This window comes from Camelina sativa, chromosome 9 (genome assembly GCF_030686135.1).
Source record: "Camelina sativa cultivar CO46 ecotype springtype chromosome 9, ASM3068613v1".
Lineage (NCBI taxonomy): Eukaryota > Viridiplantae > Streptophyta > Magnoliopsida > Brassicales > Brassicaceae > Camelina > Camelina sativa.
Window position 1 is genome coordinate 41,559,121 of NC_141888.1, and position 19,720 is coordinate 41,578,840.

The 19,720-nt window shown below is 36.7% G+C and overlaps 3 protein-coding genes across 13 annotated transcripts; all 3 read left to right on the forward strand.

The window, feature by feature from the left end:
• Positions 1-147: 147 nt before the first annotated feature.
• LOC104714456 (jacalin-related lectin 14-like) lies at positions 148-2,003 on the forward strand. 2 transcript variants are annotated; one of them, XR_015565801.1, is made up of 3 exons: positions 159-846; positions 1,102-1,280; positions 1,453-2,003. XR_015565801.1 is itself a non-coding variant. In XM_010431823.3 (2 exons), exons 1-2 carry the CDS (start codon positions 1,083-1,085, stop codon positions 1,819-1,821), a joined length of 567 nt encoding a protein of 188 aa, XP_010430125.1. In that variant the 5' UTR covers positions 148-1,082; the 3' UTR covers positions 1,822-2,003. The 2 variants fall into 2 exon arrangements, 1 of the variants encoding a protein (XP_010430125.1); XM_010431823.3 differs by having other exon boundaries at positions 148-1,280.
• Positions 2,004-11,960: 9,957 nt separating this feature from the next.
• LOC104714458 (uncharacterized) lies at positions 11,961-15,804 on the forward strand. 10 transcript variants are annotated; one of them, XM_010431827.3, is made up of 18 exons: positions 11,961-12,168; positions 12,277-12,317; positions 12,858-12,998; positions 13,084-13,170; positions 13,278-13,379; positions 13,469-13,504; positions 13,590-13,700; positions 13,789-13,872; positions 13,973-14,091; positions 14,236-14,337; positions 14,427-14,543; positions 14,632-14,697; positions 14,784-14,850; positions 14,946-14,999; positions 15,088-15,183; positions 15,269-15,295; positions 15,392-15,427; positions 15,515-15,804. In XM_010431827.3, the coding sequence occupies exons 4-18, from the start codon at positions 13,099-13,101 to the stop codon at positions 15,701-15,703; spliced, it is 1,278 nt and encodes a 425-aa protein (XP_010430129.1). In that variant the 5' UTR covers positions 11,961-12,168; positions 12,277-12,317; positions 12,858-12,998; positions 13,084-13,098; the 3' UTR covers positions 15,704-15,804. The 10 variants fall into 10 exon arrangements, with proteins under 10 accessions (XP_010430129.1, XP_010430128.1, XP_010430134.1 ...); XM_010431832.3 differs by having other exon boundaries at positions 11,964-12,191; positions 12,901-12,998; XM_019229668.2 differs by having other exon boundaries at positions 11,964-12,168; positions 12,896-12,998.
• A 578-nt stretch (positions 15,805-16,382) lies between these two features.
• On the forward strand, positions 16,383-19,660 carry LOC104714460 (secretory carrier-associated membrane protein 3). The gene is made up of 12 exons (XM_010431837.3): positions 16,383-16,832; positions 17,176-17,295; positions 17,410-17,472; positions 17,775-17,808; positions 17,948-18,070; positions 18,230-18,292; positions 18,393-18,486; positions 18,581-18,626; positions 18,713-18,780; positions 19,037-19,085; positions 19,207-19,272; positions 19,385-19,660. The coding sequence occupies exons 1-12, from the start codon at positions 16,773-16,775 to the stop codon at positions 19,469-19,471; spliced, it is 873 nt and encodes a 290-aa protein (XP_010430139.1). The 5' UTR covers positions 16,383-16,772; the 3' UTR covers positions 19,472-19,660.
• Positions 19,661-19,720: the final 60 nt, after the last annotated feature.

Here is a 19,720-nt window from a genome sequence, read left to right on the forward strand (position 1 = left end):
AATTTATTTAATTTTTAAGAAAACGCCACCGTTTTTCTTTTCCCATCTTCCTTCGTCTCCAAAATTCCAGTTTCGTTCTAGAAACATCTTCACAAAGCCCAATCCAGCCCATAATATGTATAAGGCAACTACGTCGTTTTTAATGACACAGACGAAAGCACTGCTTGTTTTCCTTTATTGGACTCGCGACGTTCCCGATGCAGATCCTTTCTTCGTCGACACACACAACAGTGAGACCTTAGGGTTTCTTCGATCGATCTTGGGATCAACAACAAACATCTTGAATCTCAACGAGGTTGATGATCACGTCACGATGATGCTGCATATATCCGGTTTCATGGAGTCAAGCAGAGGGGATAGTGGTCTGCAAGTGAAAACTTCTTAATTTTATCATATCCCATCAGGTCGAAATTCTTGATGTTAGTTTTGAATTGAATTCCTTGAAGGACACCAGATAGAAAGGTAGTAATCAAATGGAGCAAAGGTTCTGCTCTAGTTGGCTACTTGGCTTCCGTATGGATGGAAGAAATAGTAAGAGATTTTTTTCGTTAATTTCTAATTACAAATATGATTTGAGTCTCTCTCTCTCTCTCTCTCTCTCTCTCTCTCTCTCTCCCTTGGTCTTCTTCATTCGCTTTGTCAACGGCTCTCTCTTCTTGGCCGGCACTCTTCTAAATGATTTCTTTATTTTCACCATTTTCATATTATAAGAAAGATTCCTATGTAGAAGAAGACATACATAATACATGTATATAAAATTTGTTAAGACAAGACCATGTCTCGTTTATGGGTGATAAGTCCTCCGCTCGCTCATCACAAGTCTTCTTCTCTCCTCAGCCACCAGAGGTCATCTCTCTCTTTCTCTCTCCCCCTCCCAATGCATACTTGATTTATTGATATACTTATAAAATCTTAACTAGTTCTGTGATATGTAAATGTAATTAATGATCATACACTTTAATACTAGCTTGTGTAACAAAAACTCCCAAGTATTACTGAAGTAACCACCTTTTGTTCACCTCTGTCTGCAAAAATTTATTTAAGAGGTAGTTGATTTTCCTTCAACTCTAAACGTATTGGAAATGGCCGAAATGATGGAAGCGATAGGCAGACCCGGAGGCAATAAGTGGGATGATGGATCGGACCATGATGGTGTTTCCAAGATATATGTACGAGTTGGTTCAGAGGGCATTCAGACCATCCATTTGGAATATGTGAAGAGTGGACAACTGAAAAGGGGAAAACTCTTTGGTGTTTGGGATAGAGGTTTCACACATACGGTATGTCTTACAATATATTAATGGTGACGGTTTAACAATGCATATTTGGAATTGGAATGTTTGGTTTTTAGGTTTCCTCCGATCCGCTTTTATACAGCCTAATCATTTTATGTGAACAATAATAATTGACTAACTTTAAGTAATATTTGTTTCTAATTTCATTTGAATGCAGATCGAGATTGACAGTCTTAACAATGAATATCTTGAATCTGTTGAGGGTTACTACGACGACAAATCTAATGTCATTCAAGCACTTCAATTTAAAACTAACACAAAAACTTCTGAGCTGCTAGGCTATAATAATAAGGGTAAGAAGTTTTCACTCTTGCAAACAAGGGAAAGAAAATCATTGGGTTTCATGGACATGTTGAGAAGAACCTCATTTCTCTTGGAGCATATTTCGCCGTTGTTTCTGTTAGTAAATCAGTCTTGCACGGTGGTATTGGTGGCCGTTACTGGGATGATGGTGTCCTTTACCGATACTGCAAGATTGAATGGCAAAGCGGGTGCTTCTTCATACTCTGCTGCGTCTAAGTCCTGAAGATGAGCACTTTTGAAGAATCTTGGGAGGATATATTGCCTTACGGGTATTATAAACATGATCATTAGAGGGAACATAACTCCAGCTATTGGGATCCACGTGAGACCAAAGCAGGTTAAAAGATAAGTTGTTTGGAAAATAGTGAACATTGCAATCGTTTTGAATGGAACAGTTTCCACAAATGTTGCGTTGTTATCTTCAAGAACCCTGCAATTTTGGTAAATAGTTCAGTAAACCATTCTTGAAAAGTAAAAGGCGATAAAAAAAAAAAGATTGAGATTTTTACTTGAATCTACGGCTTGGGGCTGTGAAGAGAAGCAAGATTCTTTCCCAGAACTGGTTTCCGGGTAGGTTTTCAATTGCCATGAAGGCGAAGTATCCCCAAAGGACTGATGTAGGGATCATTTTAAGGAGAGCCATAGCTGCAACACATCCTCCAACCATTATTGCTTGAAGCAAGTTGCTCACTCTCTGTTCTTTGACTTTAATTGGCAATAAATCATCGATCTCTTTCTCAATATCAAACAGAGTTTCATCAACTGGAGCATCGAGATTTCCTGTGAATGTCGTTGCTTGGATTGTTGATTCTCTCAGCTCTTTCAAACCCTGCGGAAGAGATAGTTTACCTCCAATGAGCCTCTAACAATACTATTCCACTGAAAATTGAAAAGTTACACAGAAGATTCTTACTTGATGATAAACTTAATCTAGAAGGAGAGAGACGGTTGAGGTCGCAATTCAGAGAACAGCGGAATGGAGGATAGCGAGGGGTTAGACTTTCAGGGGAAACAAAAAATGAGCCTTTAAAAGATTAGGCCCAAAAATAGAAGAAAAATTAACTTGGATGACTTTTGAAATTAGGCCTCTTAAACAGAAAGATATGCTGAGGTACAACAATCGCAAATAATATTTTAAAGATAACAGAATATTGTAGGTGGTGGTTTTTCTCTTTAGTTAGACCAGACCAGTTCAGATCTGTAAGAAATGTACCAGATAGTTAGTACAAAATTTGAAGTCGAAGCTATGGTTTTATCAGAGCATGAAGTGTTACTCGAAGATTGAAGCTTAGTGCTAAGATAAGATATCATCTGTTGGAGTTGTTCATTAGACATGTCCTCATTGAAGTTCTCCTTAGGTGTTATCCTTAATATCTTCAACATGACTGGTGTGCTAGCAAAGTTAGTACTTCCAACATAGTTATTCTTCTTTGCCCTTGGATGTCGTGGAGGATAGATCCATGTAGTTTGTAGCATTTATCCGCAATATGTCCAACAAGCGAGCAGTGAGAACACTTAGGCTTTTGAAAGTTTCCTTGTGCCATCAAGACAGAATTCTGACATGTGAAATCACAACATTTAAAATCCACGATTTCACCATGCTGTTGCATCTACTCCAGATAGATCTCCTTGGACTCACAACATTTAAAACCCACGATTTCACCATGCTGTTGCATCTACTCCAGATCTTGACAAAGCAAGACAAAACAAGACTTCAATATTTTGATTATTTTTTTCCGCTAGCTGTCATAAGTTGTCCTTTGGTTTGTCTACATTTGAAAGATCACTAAGCTTGGCATTCAGCCCAATGATGATCCACAAATTATCCAGCGCAATAGATTATATTTATGACAAAACAAAATTGAACCTTAAATTGAACCTATTACAAAACAAAATTAAAAAGAAATTCCGAAAATGACTTATGAAGACTTTTGGAGGCAAAAAATGGAGAGAGCAAATGTTTTACATCGTGTTCAGAATACAAGCACAATCATTGGAAAACTAAAAAAAGGAAGAAAATAACCCACAAAAGAAAAAAAAACAATCATTGGAAAACTAAAAAAAAGGAAGAAAATAACCCACAAAAGAAAAAAAAAACTTATAGAACCCAAAATTTGACCCAAAAACCATGTTTTCCTTTGGATATCTTCTCCTTGGAAATATCTTCTGCAACTTCTCTTCTCTCTCTCTCTTTTCGTTCATCATCTTCCCAAAAAACCTAAAAAAATTGAGTCTTGAAGAAGAAGAAGAAGGTTGCGCTTCCAAGTACAGATCGAACGATTCGCAGAATCTTCCAATTTTTTGAATCTGAATCGATGGTTGGAGCTCTCGGTAACCCTTTCAATAATTTTCTCTCTTTCTTTTATCCGTTGTAACACACAAGAATCCATATCGTCAGTATTTTTAGTGTTCAACCGGATCACCGTCAACCACCACTGCCGGCCATCACCTTAACCCCTACCCTTAAACCAAAAAACCCAAAATAGTAATTTACCCTACCCTTGATCCTACTTTTCTAATTTTTTTGAATAAATGGTTATATTATTCTATAGTTTTGTTTTTTTGGCTACTCAGCTAATTCACCCTTATTAAAAACAACATAAACAAAGAAAAGAAAGTGAGTACCAGATACAGACGAAAATTTAAAATACCAAAAAATTGTTAAAAAACACAAACCATAATCTAACTACAAGAGAAAAAAATTAGACTAAATTAGCTGAAAAAACATAGTCGAAAAAATAAACGAACAAAAGAGCAAAATAAATTAACAAAAGAGGAAAAGAAAACATACTAACAACGTAACCTGACGAAAAGAAGAAAATACATAACAAAAAAAACAAATTAACAAAACAACCGAAAAAGTTTAGGGGTTAGGATTTAGGGTTTTTAAAATTAAAAGGTTTCCAACCATTTAAAAACCTTGTAAACTTTTTAAATAAAATGTTTTTTATAAGGTAGAAATTTAAAAAAATTTGGTAGGAAAATCCAATTTCGTAATTTTGGCAGGAAATTTATTTGATTTTGGCGGGAAATTTTTTTGATATTGGCGGGAAATTTTTTTGATATTGGCGGGAAATTTTTTTTGGCGGAATTTTTTTTTTTGGCGGGAATTTTTTTTGATTTTGGCGGGAAAATTTTTCATTTTTTGGCGGGAAATGTTTTTCGATTTTGATGACTGTACATTCTTGCCATCATTCAAAGAAAGGGTAATATGGTCATTTTGTACGTAAAAGTTTTAAAAAGAGGTATGGATGGACATTTTTGAAAATGCCCCTTTTTGAAAATGCAGAATAGTCTCCAAAGATAAAGTGCGGTTCTACCATTTTTGCCCTCCAAAGCGTCTACATTTTTTGCCTCCAAGAGTCTACATTTTTTGCCTCCAAGAGTCTCCATTTTTGGCCTCCAAGAATCTTCATTTTTGGCTTCCAAAAGTCATCATATTTGGCCTCCAAAATTCATCATTTTTTGCCTCCAAAGCGTCTCCATTTTTAGCCTCCAAGAGTCTCCATTTTTGGCCTCCAAAAGTCTTATTTTTTGCCTCCAAAAGTCATCATATTTGTGGCCTCCAAAAAGTGTGGAGGCCAAAAATGGAGAAGCTTTGGAGGCCAAAAATGATGACGTTTTGGAAGCCAAATATGATGACTTTTGGAGGCCAAATATGATGACTTTTGGAGGCCAAAAATGGAGACGCTTTGGAGTCCAAAAGTGGAGACGCTTTGGAGTCCAAAAGTGGAGACGCTTTGGAGGCCAAAAGTAGAGATGCTTTGGAGGCTAAATAATGGAGACTCTTGGAGACCAAAAATGGAGACGCTTTGGAGGCCAAATATGATGACTTTTGGAGGAAAAAAATGAAGACTTTTGGAGGCAAAAAATGGAGACTCTTGGAGGCCAAAAATGAAGACTCTTGGAGACCAAAAATAGAGACGCTTTGAAGGTAAAAAACTCATGACTTTTGGAGGCCAAATATGAAAACTTTTGGAGGCCAAAAATGAAGACTTTTGTCCGTCAAAAATGGAGACTCTTGGAGGCCAAAAATGGAAACGCTTTGGAGGCAAAAAATGGAGACTCTTGGAGGCAAAAAATGGAGACTCTTGGAGGCCAAAAATGGAGAATATTTGGAGGCAAAAAAGGATGAATTTTGGAGGCTAAAAAGGATGAGTTTTGGAGGCCAAAAATGAAAATTTTTGGAGGCAAAAAATGGAAACGCTTTGGAGGCCAAAAATGGAGACGCTTTTGGAGGCCAAAAGTGGAGACGCTTTGGAGGCCAAATATGATGACTTTTGGAGGCCAAATATGATGACTTTTGGAGGCCAAAAATGGAGACCTTTGAAGGCCAAAAATGGAGACGCTTTAGAGGCCAAAAGTGAAGAATTTTGGAGGCCAAAAATGAAGAATTTTGGAGGCCAAAAATGAAGAATTTTGGAGGCCAAAAATAGAGACTCTTGGAGGCCAAAAATGGAGACTCTTGGAGGCCAAAAATGAAGATTTTTGGAGGCCAACTATGATGAATTTTGGAGGAAAAAAATGAAGAATTTTGGAAGCTAAAAATGGAGACTCTTGGAGGCCAAAAATAGAGACGCTTTGGAGGCCAAAAGTGGAGACGCTTTGGAGGCCAAATATAATGACTTTTGGAGGCCAAATATGATGACTTTTGGAGGCCAAAAATGGAGACTCTTGGAGGCCAAAAGTGGAGACGCTTTGGAGGCCAAATATGATGACTTTTAGAGGCCAAAAATGAGACTCTTGGAGGCCGAAAATGAAGACTTTTGGAGGCCAAAAATGAAGACTTTTGGAGGCCAAAAATGGAGACTCTTGGAGGCCAAAAATGAAGATTCTTGGAGGCCAAAACGGATGACTTTTGGAGGCCAAAAATAAAGATTCTTTGAGGCCAAAAATGGAGACTCTTGGAGGCAAAAAATGGACGCTTTGGAGGCCAAAAGTGAAGACGCTTTGGAGGCCAAATATGATGACTTTTGGAGGCTAAAAATGAAGACTTTCGAAGGCCAAAAATGGAGAATCTTGGAGGCCAAAAATGGAGACGCTTTGGAGGCCAAAAGTGGAGACGCTTTGGAGGCCAAAAGTGGAGACGCTTTGGAGGCCAAAAGTGGAGACGCTGTGGAGGTCAAATATGATGACTTTTGGAGGCCAAAAATGGAGACTCTTGGAGGCCAAAAATGAAGACGCTTTGGAGACCAAAAATAAAGACTTTTGGAGGCTAAAAATGGAGACTCTTGGAGGCAAATAATGGAGACGCTTTGGAGGCCAAAAGTGGAGATCCTTTGGAGGCCAAATATGATGACTTTTGGAGGCCAAAAATGGAGACGCTTTGGAGTCCAAAAGTGGAGACGCTTTGGAGGCCAAAAGTAGAGATGCTTTGGAGGCTAAATAATGGAGACTCTTGGAGACCAAAAATGGAGACGCTTTGGAGGCCAAATATGATGACTTTTGGAGGAAAAAAATGAAGACTTTTGGAGGCAAAAAATGGAGACTCTTGGAGGCCAAAAATGAAGACTCTTGGAGACCAAAAATAGAGACGCTTTGGAGGTAAAAAACTCATGACTTTTGGAGGCCAAATATGAAAACTTTTGGAGGCCAAAAATGAAGACTTTTGTCCGTCAAAAATGGAGACTCTTGGAGGCCAAAAATGGAAACGCTTTGGAGGCAAAAAATGGAGACTCTTGGAGGCAAAAAATGGAGACTCTTGGAGGCCAAAAATGGAGAATATTTGGAGGCAAAAAAGGATGAATTTTGGAGGCTAAAAAGGATGAGTTTTGGAGGCCAAAAATAATGACTTTTTGAGGCCAAAAATGAAAATTTTTGGAGGCAAAAAATGGAAACGCTTTGGAGACCAAAAATGGAGACGCTTTTGGAGGCCAAAAGTGGAGACGCTTTTGGAGGCCAAATATGATGACTTTTGGAGGCCAAATATGATGACTTTTGGAGGCCAAAAATGGAGACCTTTGAAGGCAAAAAATGGAGACGCTTTAGAGGCCAAAAGTGAAGAATTTTGGAGGCCAAAAAATGAAGACTTTTGGAGGCCAAAAATGAAGAATTTTGGAGGCCAAAAATAGAGACTCTTGGAGGCCAAAAATGGAGACTCTTGGAGGCCAAAAATGAAGATTTTTGGATGCCAACTATGATGAATTTTGGAGGAAAAAAATGAAGAATTTTGGAAGCTAAAAATGGAGACTCTTGGAGGCCAAAAATAGAGACGCTTTGGAGGCCAAAAGTGGAGACGCTTTGGAGGCCAAATATAATGACTTTTGGAGGCCAAATATGATGACTTTTGGAGGCCAAAAATGGAGACTCTTGGAGGCCAAAAGTGGAGACGCTTTGGAGGCCAAATATGATGACTTTTGGAGGCCAAAAATGAGACTCTTGGAGGCCGAAAATGAAGACTTTTGGAGGCCAAAAATGAAGACTTTTGGAGGCCAATAATGGAGACTCTTGGAGGCCAAAAATGAAGATTCTTGGAGGCCAAAACGGATGACTTTTGGAGGCCAAAAATAAAGATTCTTTGAGGCCAAAAATGGAGACTCTTGGAGGCAAAAAATGGACGCTTTGGAGGCCAAAAGTGAAGACGCTTTGGAGGCCAAATATGATGACTTTTGGAGGCTAAAAATGAAGACTTTCGAAAGCCAAAAATGGAGACTCTTGGAGGCGAAAAATGGAGACGCTTTGGAGGCCAAAAGTGGAGACGCTTTGGAGGCCAAAAGTGGAGACGCTGTGGAGGTCAAATATGATGACTTTTGGAGGCCAAAAATGGAGACTCTTGGAGGCCAAAAATGAAGACGCTTTGGAGACCAAAAATAAAGACTTTTTGAGGCTAAAAATGGAGACTCTTGGAGGCAAATAATGGAGACGCTTTGGAGGCCAAAAGTGGAGATCCTTTGGAGGCCAAATATGATGACTTTTGGAGGCCAAAAATGAAAACTTTTGGAGGCCAAAAATGAAGACTTTTGGACGCCAATAATAAAGACTTTTGGAGGCCAAAAATGGAGACCCTTGGAGGCCAAAAATGGAGACGCTTTGGAGGCCAAAAGTGGAGTCGCTTTGGAGGCCAAATATGATGACTTTTGGAGGCCAAAAATGAAGACTTTTGGAGGCCAAAAATGGAGACCCTTGGAGGCCAAAAATGGAGACGCTTTGGAGGTCAAAAGTAAAGTCGCTTTGGAGGCCAAATATGATGACTTTTGGAGGCAAAATGGAGACGCTTTGGAGGCCAAATATGAAGACTTTTGGAGGGCAAAAATGGAGACTCTCGGAGGCCAAAAATAGAGACGCTTTCGAGGCCAACTATGATAAATTTTGGAGGCAAAAAATGAAGACTTGTTGAGGTTAAAAATGGTGATGCTTTGGAGGCTAAAAATGTAGACGCTTTGGAGGCAAAAAATGGAGACGATTTGGGGACCAAAAATGGAGATGATTTGGAGGCCATGGAGACGCATTGAAGGAAAACAATAGAGACGTTTTGGAGGCCAAAAATGAAGACTTTTAGAGAGAAAAAAATGTAAGCAACTATTATGTTTTTTGGAAGCTAAAAATAGAGACGTTTTGGAGGCCAAAAATGGAGACTCTTTGGAGGCAAAAAATGTAGACGCTTTGGAGGCCAAAAATGGTAGAACCGCACTTTATCTTTGGAGACTATTCCACATTTTCAAAAAGGGGCATTTTCAAAATTGTCCATTCATACCTCCTTTTAAAAATATCTATTAATACCATTTTAAAAACTTTAATGTACGAAATGACCATATTACCCTTTCTTTGAGTGATGGCAAGAATGTACAGTCATCAAAATCGAAAAACATTTTCCGCCAAAAAATGAAAAATTTCTCGCGAAAATCAAAAAAATTTCCAGCCAAAATCAGAAAATTTTCCCGCCAAATTTTTTGAAATTTATACCTTAGAAAAACATTGTAAACGCTTTTAAAAACCTTGTAAATCATGTAAACGCTTTTAAAAATTATTTGTAAACCTTTTAAAAACCTTATAAAAACCTTTAAAAATTATGAAAACCTTATAAAACTCTATTAAAACTCTTAACAAATTTGTTAACAAATTCTTAACGAATTCTTAACAAATTCTTAACAATTCTCCGATTCAAAACCATTTTACTCTTAACAAATTTTTAACAAATTCTTACCATTTTACTCTTAACAAATTACTTCAAAAAGACCCTTTTTCCATGTCCCTTTTTTACTCCACCTATTTTAAAAACTATTTCTTAATGTAAAAAATTAAAATTTTCCCGCAAAAAAAAGCCTTATTATTGTAAAAAGGTTTCCAACCTTTTAATTTTAAAAACCCTAAACCCTAACCCCTAACCTCTAAACCCTAAACCCCTACCCTAATCCCTAACCCCTAAACTTAAAAACCACAACCCTAACCGAAAACCCTAAACCCTAAATTTCCCGCCAAAATTGAAAAAATTTCCCGCCAAAATTACGAAATTGGATTTTCCTACCAAAATTTTTAAAATTTCTACCTTATAAAAAAATTTAAACCCGAACCCCAAAACTCAAAAACCACAACCCAAACCTAAACCCTAAACTCAAATACCACAACCCTAAACCCTAAAACCACAACCACAAACCAAAACCCTAAAATATAATACCATAACCCTAAACCCTAAACTCAAAAACCACAACCCTAAAACCTAACCCCTAAACCCTAAACTCAAAAACCATAACCCTAAACCCTAAACTCAAATACCCTAAACCCTAAATCCCTAAACCCCTAAACCCTAAACTCAAAAACCACAACCCTAAACCCTAACACCTAAACTCAAATACCACAACCCTAAACCCTAAACCCTAACCCCTAAACTCAAAACCCTAAACTCAAAAAACACAACCCTCAACCCAAAAACCATAACCCTAAACCCAAACACCACAACCCTAAACCCTTAAACCCTAAACCCAAAAACTACAACCCTAAACCCTAAACCATAAACCCTAAACCCTAAACCCAAAACCCACAACCATAAACCCTATACCCAAAAACTACAACCCTAACCCTAAACCCTAAACCATAAACCCTAAACGATAAACCCTAAACCCTAAACCCTAAACACTAAACCCTAAACCCTAACCCCTAAACTCAAAAACCACAACTCTAAACCCTAAATTTAAAAACCACAACCCTAAACCCTAAACTCAAACCCTAAACCCTAAACCTTAATCCTTAAACCCTAAAACCCTACTCTAAAACCAAAACCTTAAACCCTAAAACCCTAAATTGAAGAATCAAGCGTTGAGGCAACGTCGTTTGTTGGCGGTCCGGCGGTGGCCCGGCGGTTCTCCGGCGGTGGTCCGGCCGTGGTCCGGCGGTTCTCCGACGGTTTTTTGGCGGTTCTCCGGCGGTCTCCGGCGGTGGCCCGGCGGTAGTGGTTGGAGGAAATCTAAACCCTAAGGGATAGTAAATTGAGAACCCTAGTGGTAATAATGGTAAAGAGGTGGTGGCCGCCGAAGAACCGCCGGAGGTGGTGACGCCGGAGGTGGTGACGCCGGAGGTGGTGGCGATGGCAGGTGGTCAGAAGATGGTGGTGGTGATGAAAGATAGTGAAGGGGTAAAAATTGGTATTATACATATAATATAGAGTATATAATCAATACATAGTTAGTATAGTTAGTTATTAAATTATAGAATTTTTTTTGGTCATACAACCCAATTCCCCTTTTAATAATGTGGTTTTGTTTTTTTATTTGGTGTTTTTGTGCATTAAGTAGATTATAGTGAGAAGTTTTACAAATTTGTTAGTAATTAGTTGTGTTTATTTTGAAATTTGGTTTTGTATTTCATGTTTTTAAATTTCCTAAGTATAGGTTACTAACGGTTCCGGATACGGATAATGGAAATCGATATCCGGCGGAGACGGATCGAGTGAATACAACTTGGCAACCGCTTTTATTTTATCGTCTTTGATCTTGGTGGAGTCGCAGAACCATATCTCCAAACCATGTGCGTGAAAACACTATATAGGCGAAGACTGACATGTCTATCTACGAATGTAGCTTTAGGTTAAGAGTATATTTGTAAAATAATAAAGAATTCTAATGGAGAATTAGCTACCAAACCCAAAATAGTCGAACGTGAAAAAACAAAAGCCAATCGGAATGGAGCTAGTCTATAAGTAATAATAAGTCATGTTCTAGTTGAACAACCCGAGGAAGTAGAAAACTTTATTGGTTTGCTTTGGATTTGGAGTTGCTTTAGTCGCAAACCACAGACACACACACTCACACACTTGTGTTCTGTTTTCTTATTGAAAGTTGTTGTAAACTAATAATTGAGGATAAATCGCAAAACATGGAAAAATACATTTTTTTCGTTATAAATAATAAAAATATTATTCCTCTAATTCTCGTATTTGGTCGCAGAATCCAACTTAATAAAAAAATTAAAATAAATTATTATTTTTTTAGGAAGAGAGAGAGAGAGAGAGATTCAGCAGATGACACGAATCACTCCACCATAGCTTTTTTTTTGTTCTCTTTCGATTCCGCGTAGTAGTAGAGAGAAAACATTGTTGTTGGGTTTGGTTTCGATCGATTTCTAGAAACTGGTTTTGGTAAAAAAATCTCAGCTTTTAAAGTGAACACACTTTACTCTCTCTCTCTCTCTCTATAAACGTATCTTCTTGGTTTCCATTTACCAACTGGGTTTTGCTTCATTACAGTGACTTCAAGTTTCAGATTACTTCTCTTTAAGCTTTTAAAGGTTTGTGTTTTCTTTCTTCTTTACTCTGTTTCTTTGTTGTGTTGTCTCATGGCTTAATTAAAAGATCCCATCTTTGAAAGTTATTACACCGCCATTTAAAATTGTTGAACAGTTCGTGTGACCAGATTGCTTCCTAAATATAACCTTATTAATTTGGTAATTAATGTGTAACCAAATCTAACTTTTTTTAATTTCATATCATTAACTAGTATTTAGAGTTGTATTTACTTTCCCTAGATCTGGAGAAGCAAAACAAAAAAAAAAATCCAAGAAAATTTATAATTCCAGTTTTAAAAACGCTTTGTCTTTTTATTAATACGAATCCTTCCTTAGCCGTTTCGCTTTCACAGTGGCCCAGATTGTGTTCGTCTGTATCTGGGAGTGTGAGTATGTATACTCTGAAAGGAGCCATCTTTGTGTGTTTCTTTCAAGCTTTTTTATTATCTTCTTCTAATCTATCATTTTTTTTTGGTATTAGATTATAAAGTTTCAATTTTTATTTTGCAATATGGACGTCTGATTCTTGTGTTTCTCGTTTAGATTTCTCAGAAAGACACATTCTTGTTGCATGCGCGTAGATCAGGTTTATATAGAGAAACTGAGATTTTGGGTGAAGGTTTGAATTGGTTTCTTTGATTCTCTGTTCTTGTGAAGGGAAGAACACAAAAGACGGTGGCTTTGGTGAGTTTTTTTCTGATTGCTTAAAGATTTTAAAATTGTCTTTTTGTTTTTGTATGGAATTTGATGAATTTTGATGTTCATGTAGCTCGGTAAATAGATTATGGAACATGATTTACCGTCTATTAAATCATGGAAGTCACTTGTTAAGAGAAGAAACAATGCTCAAGATGGGGTAAAAGCTTTTCTTTTTTTTGCTCTATAGATCTCGGTTACTTCACATTGTGATATCCCGGTTAGTGAGGCTTTTGATTTTGATGTGGGAATGGTGGAAATTTGCAGGGTAAATCGTCGTGGAAGATGAAGCCGGTTATGGCAGTCATGTGTACAGTACTTTTGATCTTTTGGTATAAGACTACTAATATCCAATATGAACAGACAGAGGTATTGTGGAACAGCTCGTTTTGATTTCTTTCAGAGACTTTTGAATGTTTTGATGTATAACTCTTTTGTTTGGTATATGCTTTACTTAGATAGAAGAAACAGATTATCCATTTGAGATGGCTAAGGTAACATTTTGAATCTCTTTGTTTTCTAATGTTTGATGCATGTTGCTGGTCTAAAGTTGATGTGTGGGTATGCGATCTTGTTCAGGAATCTGAACCGGTCAGTGAAAAGTTGAAAGGTTTGCCTTTTGGTATCATGCAACCTAGATCAGATTTGGAGTTAAAGCCACTTTGGTCAAGTAGTAGTTTGAGGTCAAAGGTTAGATTTTTTTATGTAAGGTTAAATAAGATAGAGGAATCAGTTATGTGGAGGAATTCTCTGATCTCTGTTGTTATCTTACAAATAGAGTGGCGAATTGACCAACCGTAACTTGTTGGCAATGCCAGTAGGACTTAAGCAAAAGGATAATGTTGACGCTGTTGTAAAGAAGGTAATAATCATGCTTTGTCTATATATGTCAGTGAAATAAACGAGGCTGGTATGTGATTAGTTTCTGTTCTAATGTTAGTTAGTTTGTTTGTTGTATTCAGTTCCTTCCGGCAAATTTCACTGTAATTCTATTTCATTATGATGGAAACATGGATCAATGGTGGGATCTAGAGTGGAGCTCAAAAGCCATACACATAGTTGCACATAACCAGACAAAATGGTATTAACATGTATTTGATATAAAATACAAACTGGTATTAACATGTATTTGATATAAAATCTATTAAGATCAACTATAGCCATAGTTTGTACTTTGTATAGCTTTGTAACAATGGTTTTGTTCAAAAACTTTGATTTTACTCAGGTGGTTCGCAAAACGATTTCTCCATCCTGATATCGTCTCCACATATGATTATGTTTTTCTTTGGGACGAAGATCTTGGAGTGGAGAATTTCAACCCACAAAGGTTTATTTTCAATTTCCCCTTCACTTGTATATAGACAACCCATAAAGGTATAATCTTGGAGGGCCTTTCCTAAACAAGTCTCTCTGCAGGTACCTGAGGATAGTTAAATCAGCAGGACTGGAGATATCTCAACCAGCCTTGCACCCAAATTCAACTGAAGTTCACCATAGACTTACAGTCCGGTCTAGAACGAAAACATTTCATAGGTGAGTTCCTATGAACCATTTGTTTAAGGACTTCTCTTGATTATTTGTGTGTTTTAGGTACTTATATCAAATGGTTACAAAACTGCAGACGAGTTTACGACAGTAGGGGCAATATGAAGTGCTCAAATGCTAGCGAAGGGCCTCCCTGCACCGGGTAAAATTTCTCAAGTAACATAACAATATAATACTTCTTTATATACCAAGACACAGACATTAATGTCATTGTTTCTCTATTTCCAGATTTGTTGAAGGAATGGCTCCAGTGTTTTCAAGATCTGCCTGGTTTTGCACTTGGAATCTAATACAAGTAAATTTTACAAGATGAACATTTATAACAAGATAATCTGTTTACTTTTTTAATGCAATTGCATCCAACTATTATTGATTTTTTGCGGTTTGCAGAATGATCTGGTTCATGGTTGGGGAATGGATATGAAACTTGGGTACTGTGCTCAGGTAAAGTCCACAACAGCGCTAGCATTCATTATTAGCATTGTGGCCTGATTGCATTCTCTAGATGAATCGGTTTTAAACGTTGTTATAGGGTGACCGTAGCAAGAAAGTAGGCATTGTCGATAGCGAATATATCTTCCATCAAGGTATTCAAACACTAGGTGGAAGTGGTGATCCTGATAAGAAGGTCAGTTACTCACTCTACTTCCCCCCTCCATATTCTCCTTGTTAAATACTAAATACTGAATAATCTCTCTTCCTAATTATTACAGAACTCAGCTCGCAGCGGAGTGACTCGGGTAAGCACTATCTTTAACATCCAGTTCCTCATTTCCTTGCCTGTAAAATAAACAGACAATTTCACAACTTTTGTCACCTTTTTTTTTTGTAAACAGAAACGAGGTTCTCCGACTTTTGATTCAAGGACAGAGGTGAGTTTATTTCCCCATGACGAAACTGATTTTATCCGTAGAGCCAGGAGTGAGGAGTGTAATTTCTGTATGTGTTTTCATGAACAGATACGGAGACAATCAACATGGGAGCTTCGAACTTTTAAAGAAAGGTGGAACCAAGCGGTTGCAGAAGACAAGAATTGGGTCGACCGGTCTTCATCGACTCGGAATCGAAATGGTAACAACCGGAGATTAAAAAGAAGTAGTGTGATTCCAAGTTTAGTGCAGAGGAAAGCTGAAGAGACTACAACATAAAAAAAAAGAAAACACATACAGTTTTTACTCAGATCAAATATAGAAAAGTTTTTGTTCTTTGGGGTTCTCATTGTTATATATATAAGTCAATAGTTTGATCATTTTACTCTCTTTGATTAGTGTAGTTTTCATGGTCTTCTTCTTTAGATGTGGTTTGGTCTCTCTCCATCTTTGCTTAATTCCAATTATTTTAGTATGTTTTTCTTTAAAAAAAAGGTTCATATTAAAATCGGTTTTTTAAAAAATACTAATAAATTTAGGGATAAAGTTAATTTTTTTTTTTTCTCAATAAACTCTCTTTTTCTTTGTAGATATAAAAAGTAAAGATAATATCACGTTAAAGGTTTTCCTCCATCATTTTCATGTTGGAAAAAAACAAATATAAGGCAAAGGCAGCAAAATTTAATGGTTTTGTAATATAATTCCAAATTTCTTATTAAAACTTGAGCTATATTTTCTCTATTAATTAAAAGGACAACTAATATCGTTTTTTAAAAACATTTTGTGATGGACTTTTCAAACGTTCTTAGAAGCAGACAAGATCATTTGACCAAAAGAAGGACAATTTCAATTCTTCCTATGTACTCATTAGAAAATTCAAATTATTTGAAACTACTTGAGTCGTTGAATAATTTATTTATATATATATATATAAGAGGCTAATACTTAATTTTTCCTTACGTTTCTGATTGACATTAATTAATAAAATAAATTAATTTTACAACTAATAAAATATTGAAATATTAAGTGTAAAGTACTAAGGAAGATTGCTGTCAAAAAAAAAAAGTACTAAGGAAGATTAAAAAATAAAATCAGATCAGATTAGAGATGATTAACATTTAACAAGAATAAACCCAAAATATATTATTTACTAATTTAATAAGACACGCTTTTGTGTAATTAAGTATATGTCTGCATATTAGATATAGAGCTTGACTTCAACGTTCGGGCTATTCCTCGGTCCGTGCTCAAGATCTTAGATCGATTTCTAAAGTCTTCTTCTCCTTCTTCTTCAGTTATCTATCTATCAAGCACGTTGAATCGTCTGAAGCTTTAATCTTCCATAGCCATGGCTAATCGTTATGATCCAAATCCTTTCGCTGAGGAAGAAGAAGTCAATCCTTTCGCTGTAAGCTTTTTTTGACTTTTGGGATTTTAACTCGTAAAAACTACAACTTTTAATGGCTCTTCAATCTATGGGGTTTTCGGATTTGAATCTTGTAAAAATTTATCGGGTTTTTTTACTTAGGGTTTAAGTTTCTGCTGTTGATTTGATAAAATCTGGAACTGGGTTCAATGAAATTGAGGTTTTTAAGAGATTTTGTAATGAAAGATTTGATAAAGTTTCTACCTTTGTATCGAAATCTATACTTTTTGGTTGATTGATTGATCAAGTGTTGTTCTTGAGGTTTGTTATGCTTTTCTCTGAACTGATTTGTGTGATGCTTGTGAATCCAATTATGTTGTTTTAGAATCCTAAAGGTGTTCCACCTGCATCGAATTCGAGACTTTCGCCTTTGCCTCCGGAGCCTGTTGGTTTCGATTATGGTCGTACAGTAGACATTCCTCTTGACAGACCTGGTGGTACACAGGTTGGTTAGAGATTAGAGATTTTAATTATATTATATGTGTTTTTTTTGGGTGATTAGGTGGTGGATCTTGGAGTTAGTAGTGATTAACGTTTTGTGTCTTGTTTGGGAATCTAGGATTTGAAGAAGAAAGAGAAGGAACTTCAAGCCAAAGAAGCTGAGCTAAGAAGACGGGAGCAGGTATATTGACTGCTATAATTAGTTAAAAGATAAAAGCTTTGACTTATCCACTATGAGCCTTCTCCTTCATTTGATCTTTTTCTCAGTTTTTGTTCTTTTTAAAGATCTATGAGTTAAGTGTACTGGAGACTTTGACTCTTGTTTTAAAGAATTGTAATCTTTAGATAGCTCTTTGCAATGGTTCTATGTGTGCAGACATGATTGTTTCCTTGTATACATTTTCAAACCTTTTGAAATTCGCATTACCTAGCAACGGTGTTGTTGTTATTCATTTGAATGTTTTATTTTGTGGTTCTATGTAGGACCTCAAACGGAAAGAAGATGCTGCTGCACGAGGTACTACAATATACTCTTTTCAAGCCTTTCTTTGTTTCCTAGCTGTGTCCTTGAGATTTGAACTTGTTGTTAACTGTTTTAACTTAGATATGTTTTTTCTGCTATCAAAGTTATGAATTTTGCGGTTCTCTCTATGCAGCTGGAATTGTTATCGAAGTGAAAAACTGGCCGCCTTTCTTCCCTATTATACACCATGACATTGCAAATGAAATTCCGGTTCATCTCCAAAGACTACAATATGTTACTTTTGCGACGTATTTGGGTACATATTTTGTTGTCCCAAGTTAACAATTTCCATTTGATGCAAATACTTCATCTTTCCTGCATTTATATTCAAATCTAAAGGATTACATTTTTTTCCTTCTATACTCGTTGCTTCTTTATTCATTTATTTGACACACATGTAATTCATGTTTGGCAGGTTTGGTTCTTTGTCTTTTCTGGAATATCATTGCCGTTACTACAGCTTGGATCAAAGGAGAAGGTTTGTTTTTTAGTCTATTTCAAAGTTTGCTCGTTCTCCTCTAGGATTTCTTAACTGATATGTCTTGGTTTTAACAAGAGTTTGGTTTTATGTCTTGCAGGAGTGACGATATGGCTTCTTGCTGTTATTTACTTCATAGCGGGTGTCCCAGGAGGCTATGTGTTATGGTATCGGCCACTCTACCGTGCCTTCAGGTTCTTACTTGGATTCTTCTACTTTCAAAGTCTGGATTTGTTGTTCAGAATATTATGTTACTGAGTTTATCACGTTTCTGTTGAATGTTTGCAGAACCGATAGTGCATTGAGCTTTGGATGGTTTTTCTTGTTCTACATGGTGCGCAACGATTATAACTTCTATGGTTTTTCTTACATTTATGCTTGATATAAAAAATTACTTCTGACACCTTGTTCTTGGTGCAGCTCCACATTGCTTTCTGCGTCTTTGCTGCTGTTGCCCCACCTGTCGTCTTCAAAGGAAAATCTCTTGCGTAAGTTCCTTTTTTTACAGAACTCTCTAAACGATTCAAGATTGATCTTGTCACTGTGTTTGGTAATCTGAGAGTGGAGAAACCTCATTTACCAAAGCAAACAACAAAAAAAAATTTGTTCGAATCTTGATAACCATTCTGGTACCTGTAACTAGCATACTCCACTAAATAATAGCTGTACAAGTAGTTGTTATCCATTGTTCTTGGAAAATTCTCTAACCTTTTTTTTGTAATCGACTTTTCTTTCTTGTATCAGTGGGATCTTACCTGCAATAGATGTCTTAAGCGGTCAAGCAATTGTTGGGGTAAGCTCTCTCACCCTTTACTGGTCTTCGAGGATCTTAAAAAGAGTTCTAAGATATTAAAAAAGCGTGAAGCATGAGCTGATCATATGGATCAATTATCTGATATGTGTTCTGTTTACAGATTTTCTACTTCATTGGATTTGGATTTTTCTGCCTCGAATCAGTGGTTAGCATATGGGTTATTCAGGTCTCTCTTCACCTCCCATCACTAATATATCAGTCTTTGAACATGGTTTTATACATCTGTAATCGTTTTCTTAACATTTTGATTTTGGGATGGATTTGTATTGTTTGAGCAGCAAGTGTATATGTACTTCCGAGGCAGCGGGAAACAAGATCAAATGAGAAGGGAAGCGGCAAGAGGAGCTTTAAGAGCCGCTGTTTGAGAGCTCTCCTTGTAAAATTCTTGGTTTGTGTACCTAATCTTCACTGTTACTTTCAATTTTCAGATTCTGCCTTTCTCTCTCGTTATCCCTCTCTCTGCTTGTAAACCAAAAAAAAAGATTCAATTTTTCCTTGTACCTTTATCTCATGTAAATTTGTTTGTTCAAAAGTGAGAGTTCAGATTCATACCATTTTGGGATTATTAGTTGGAATTTATGAGAACCCATCTTACATCCACACTTAAGTTTTGT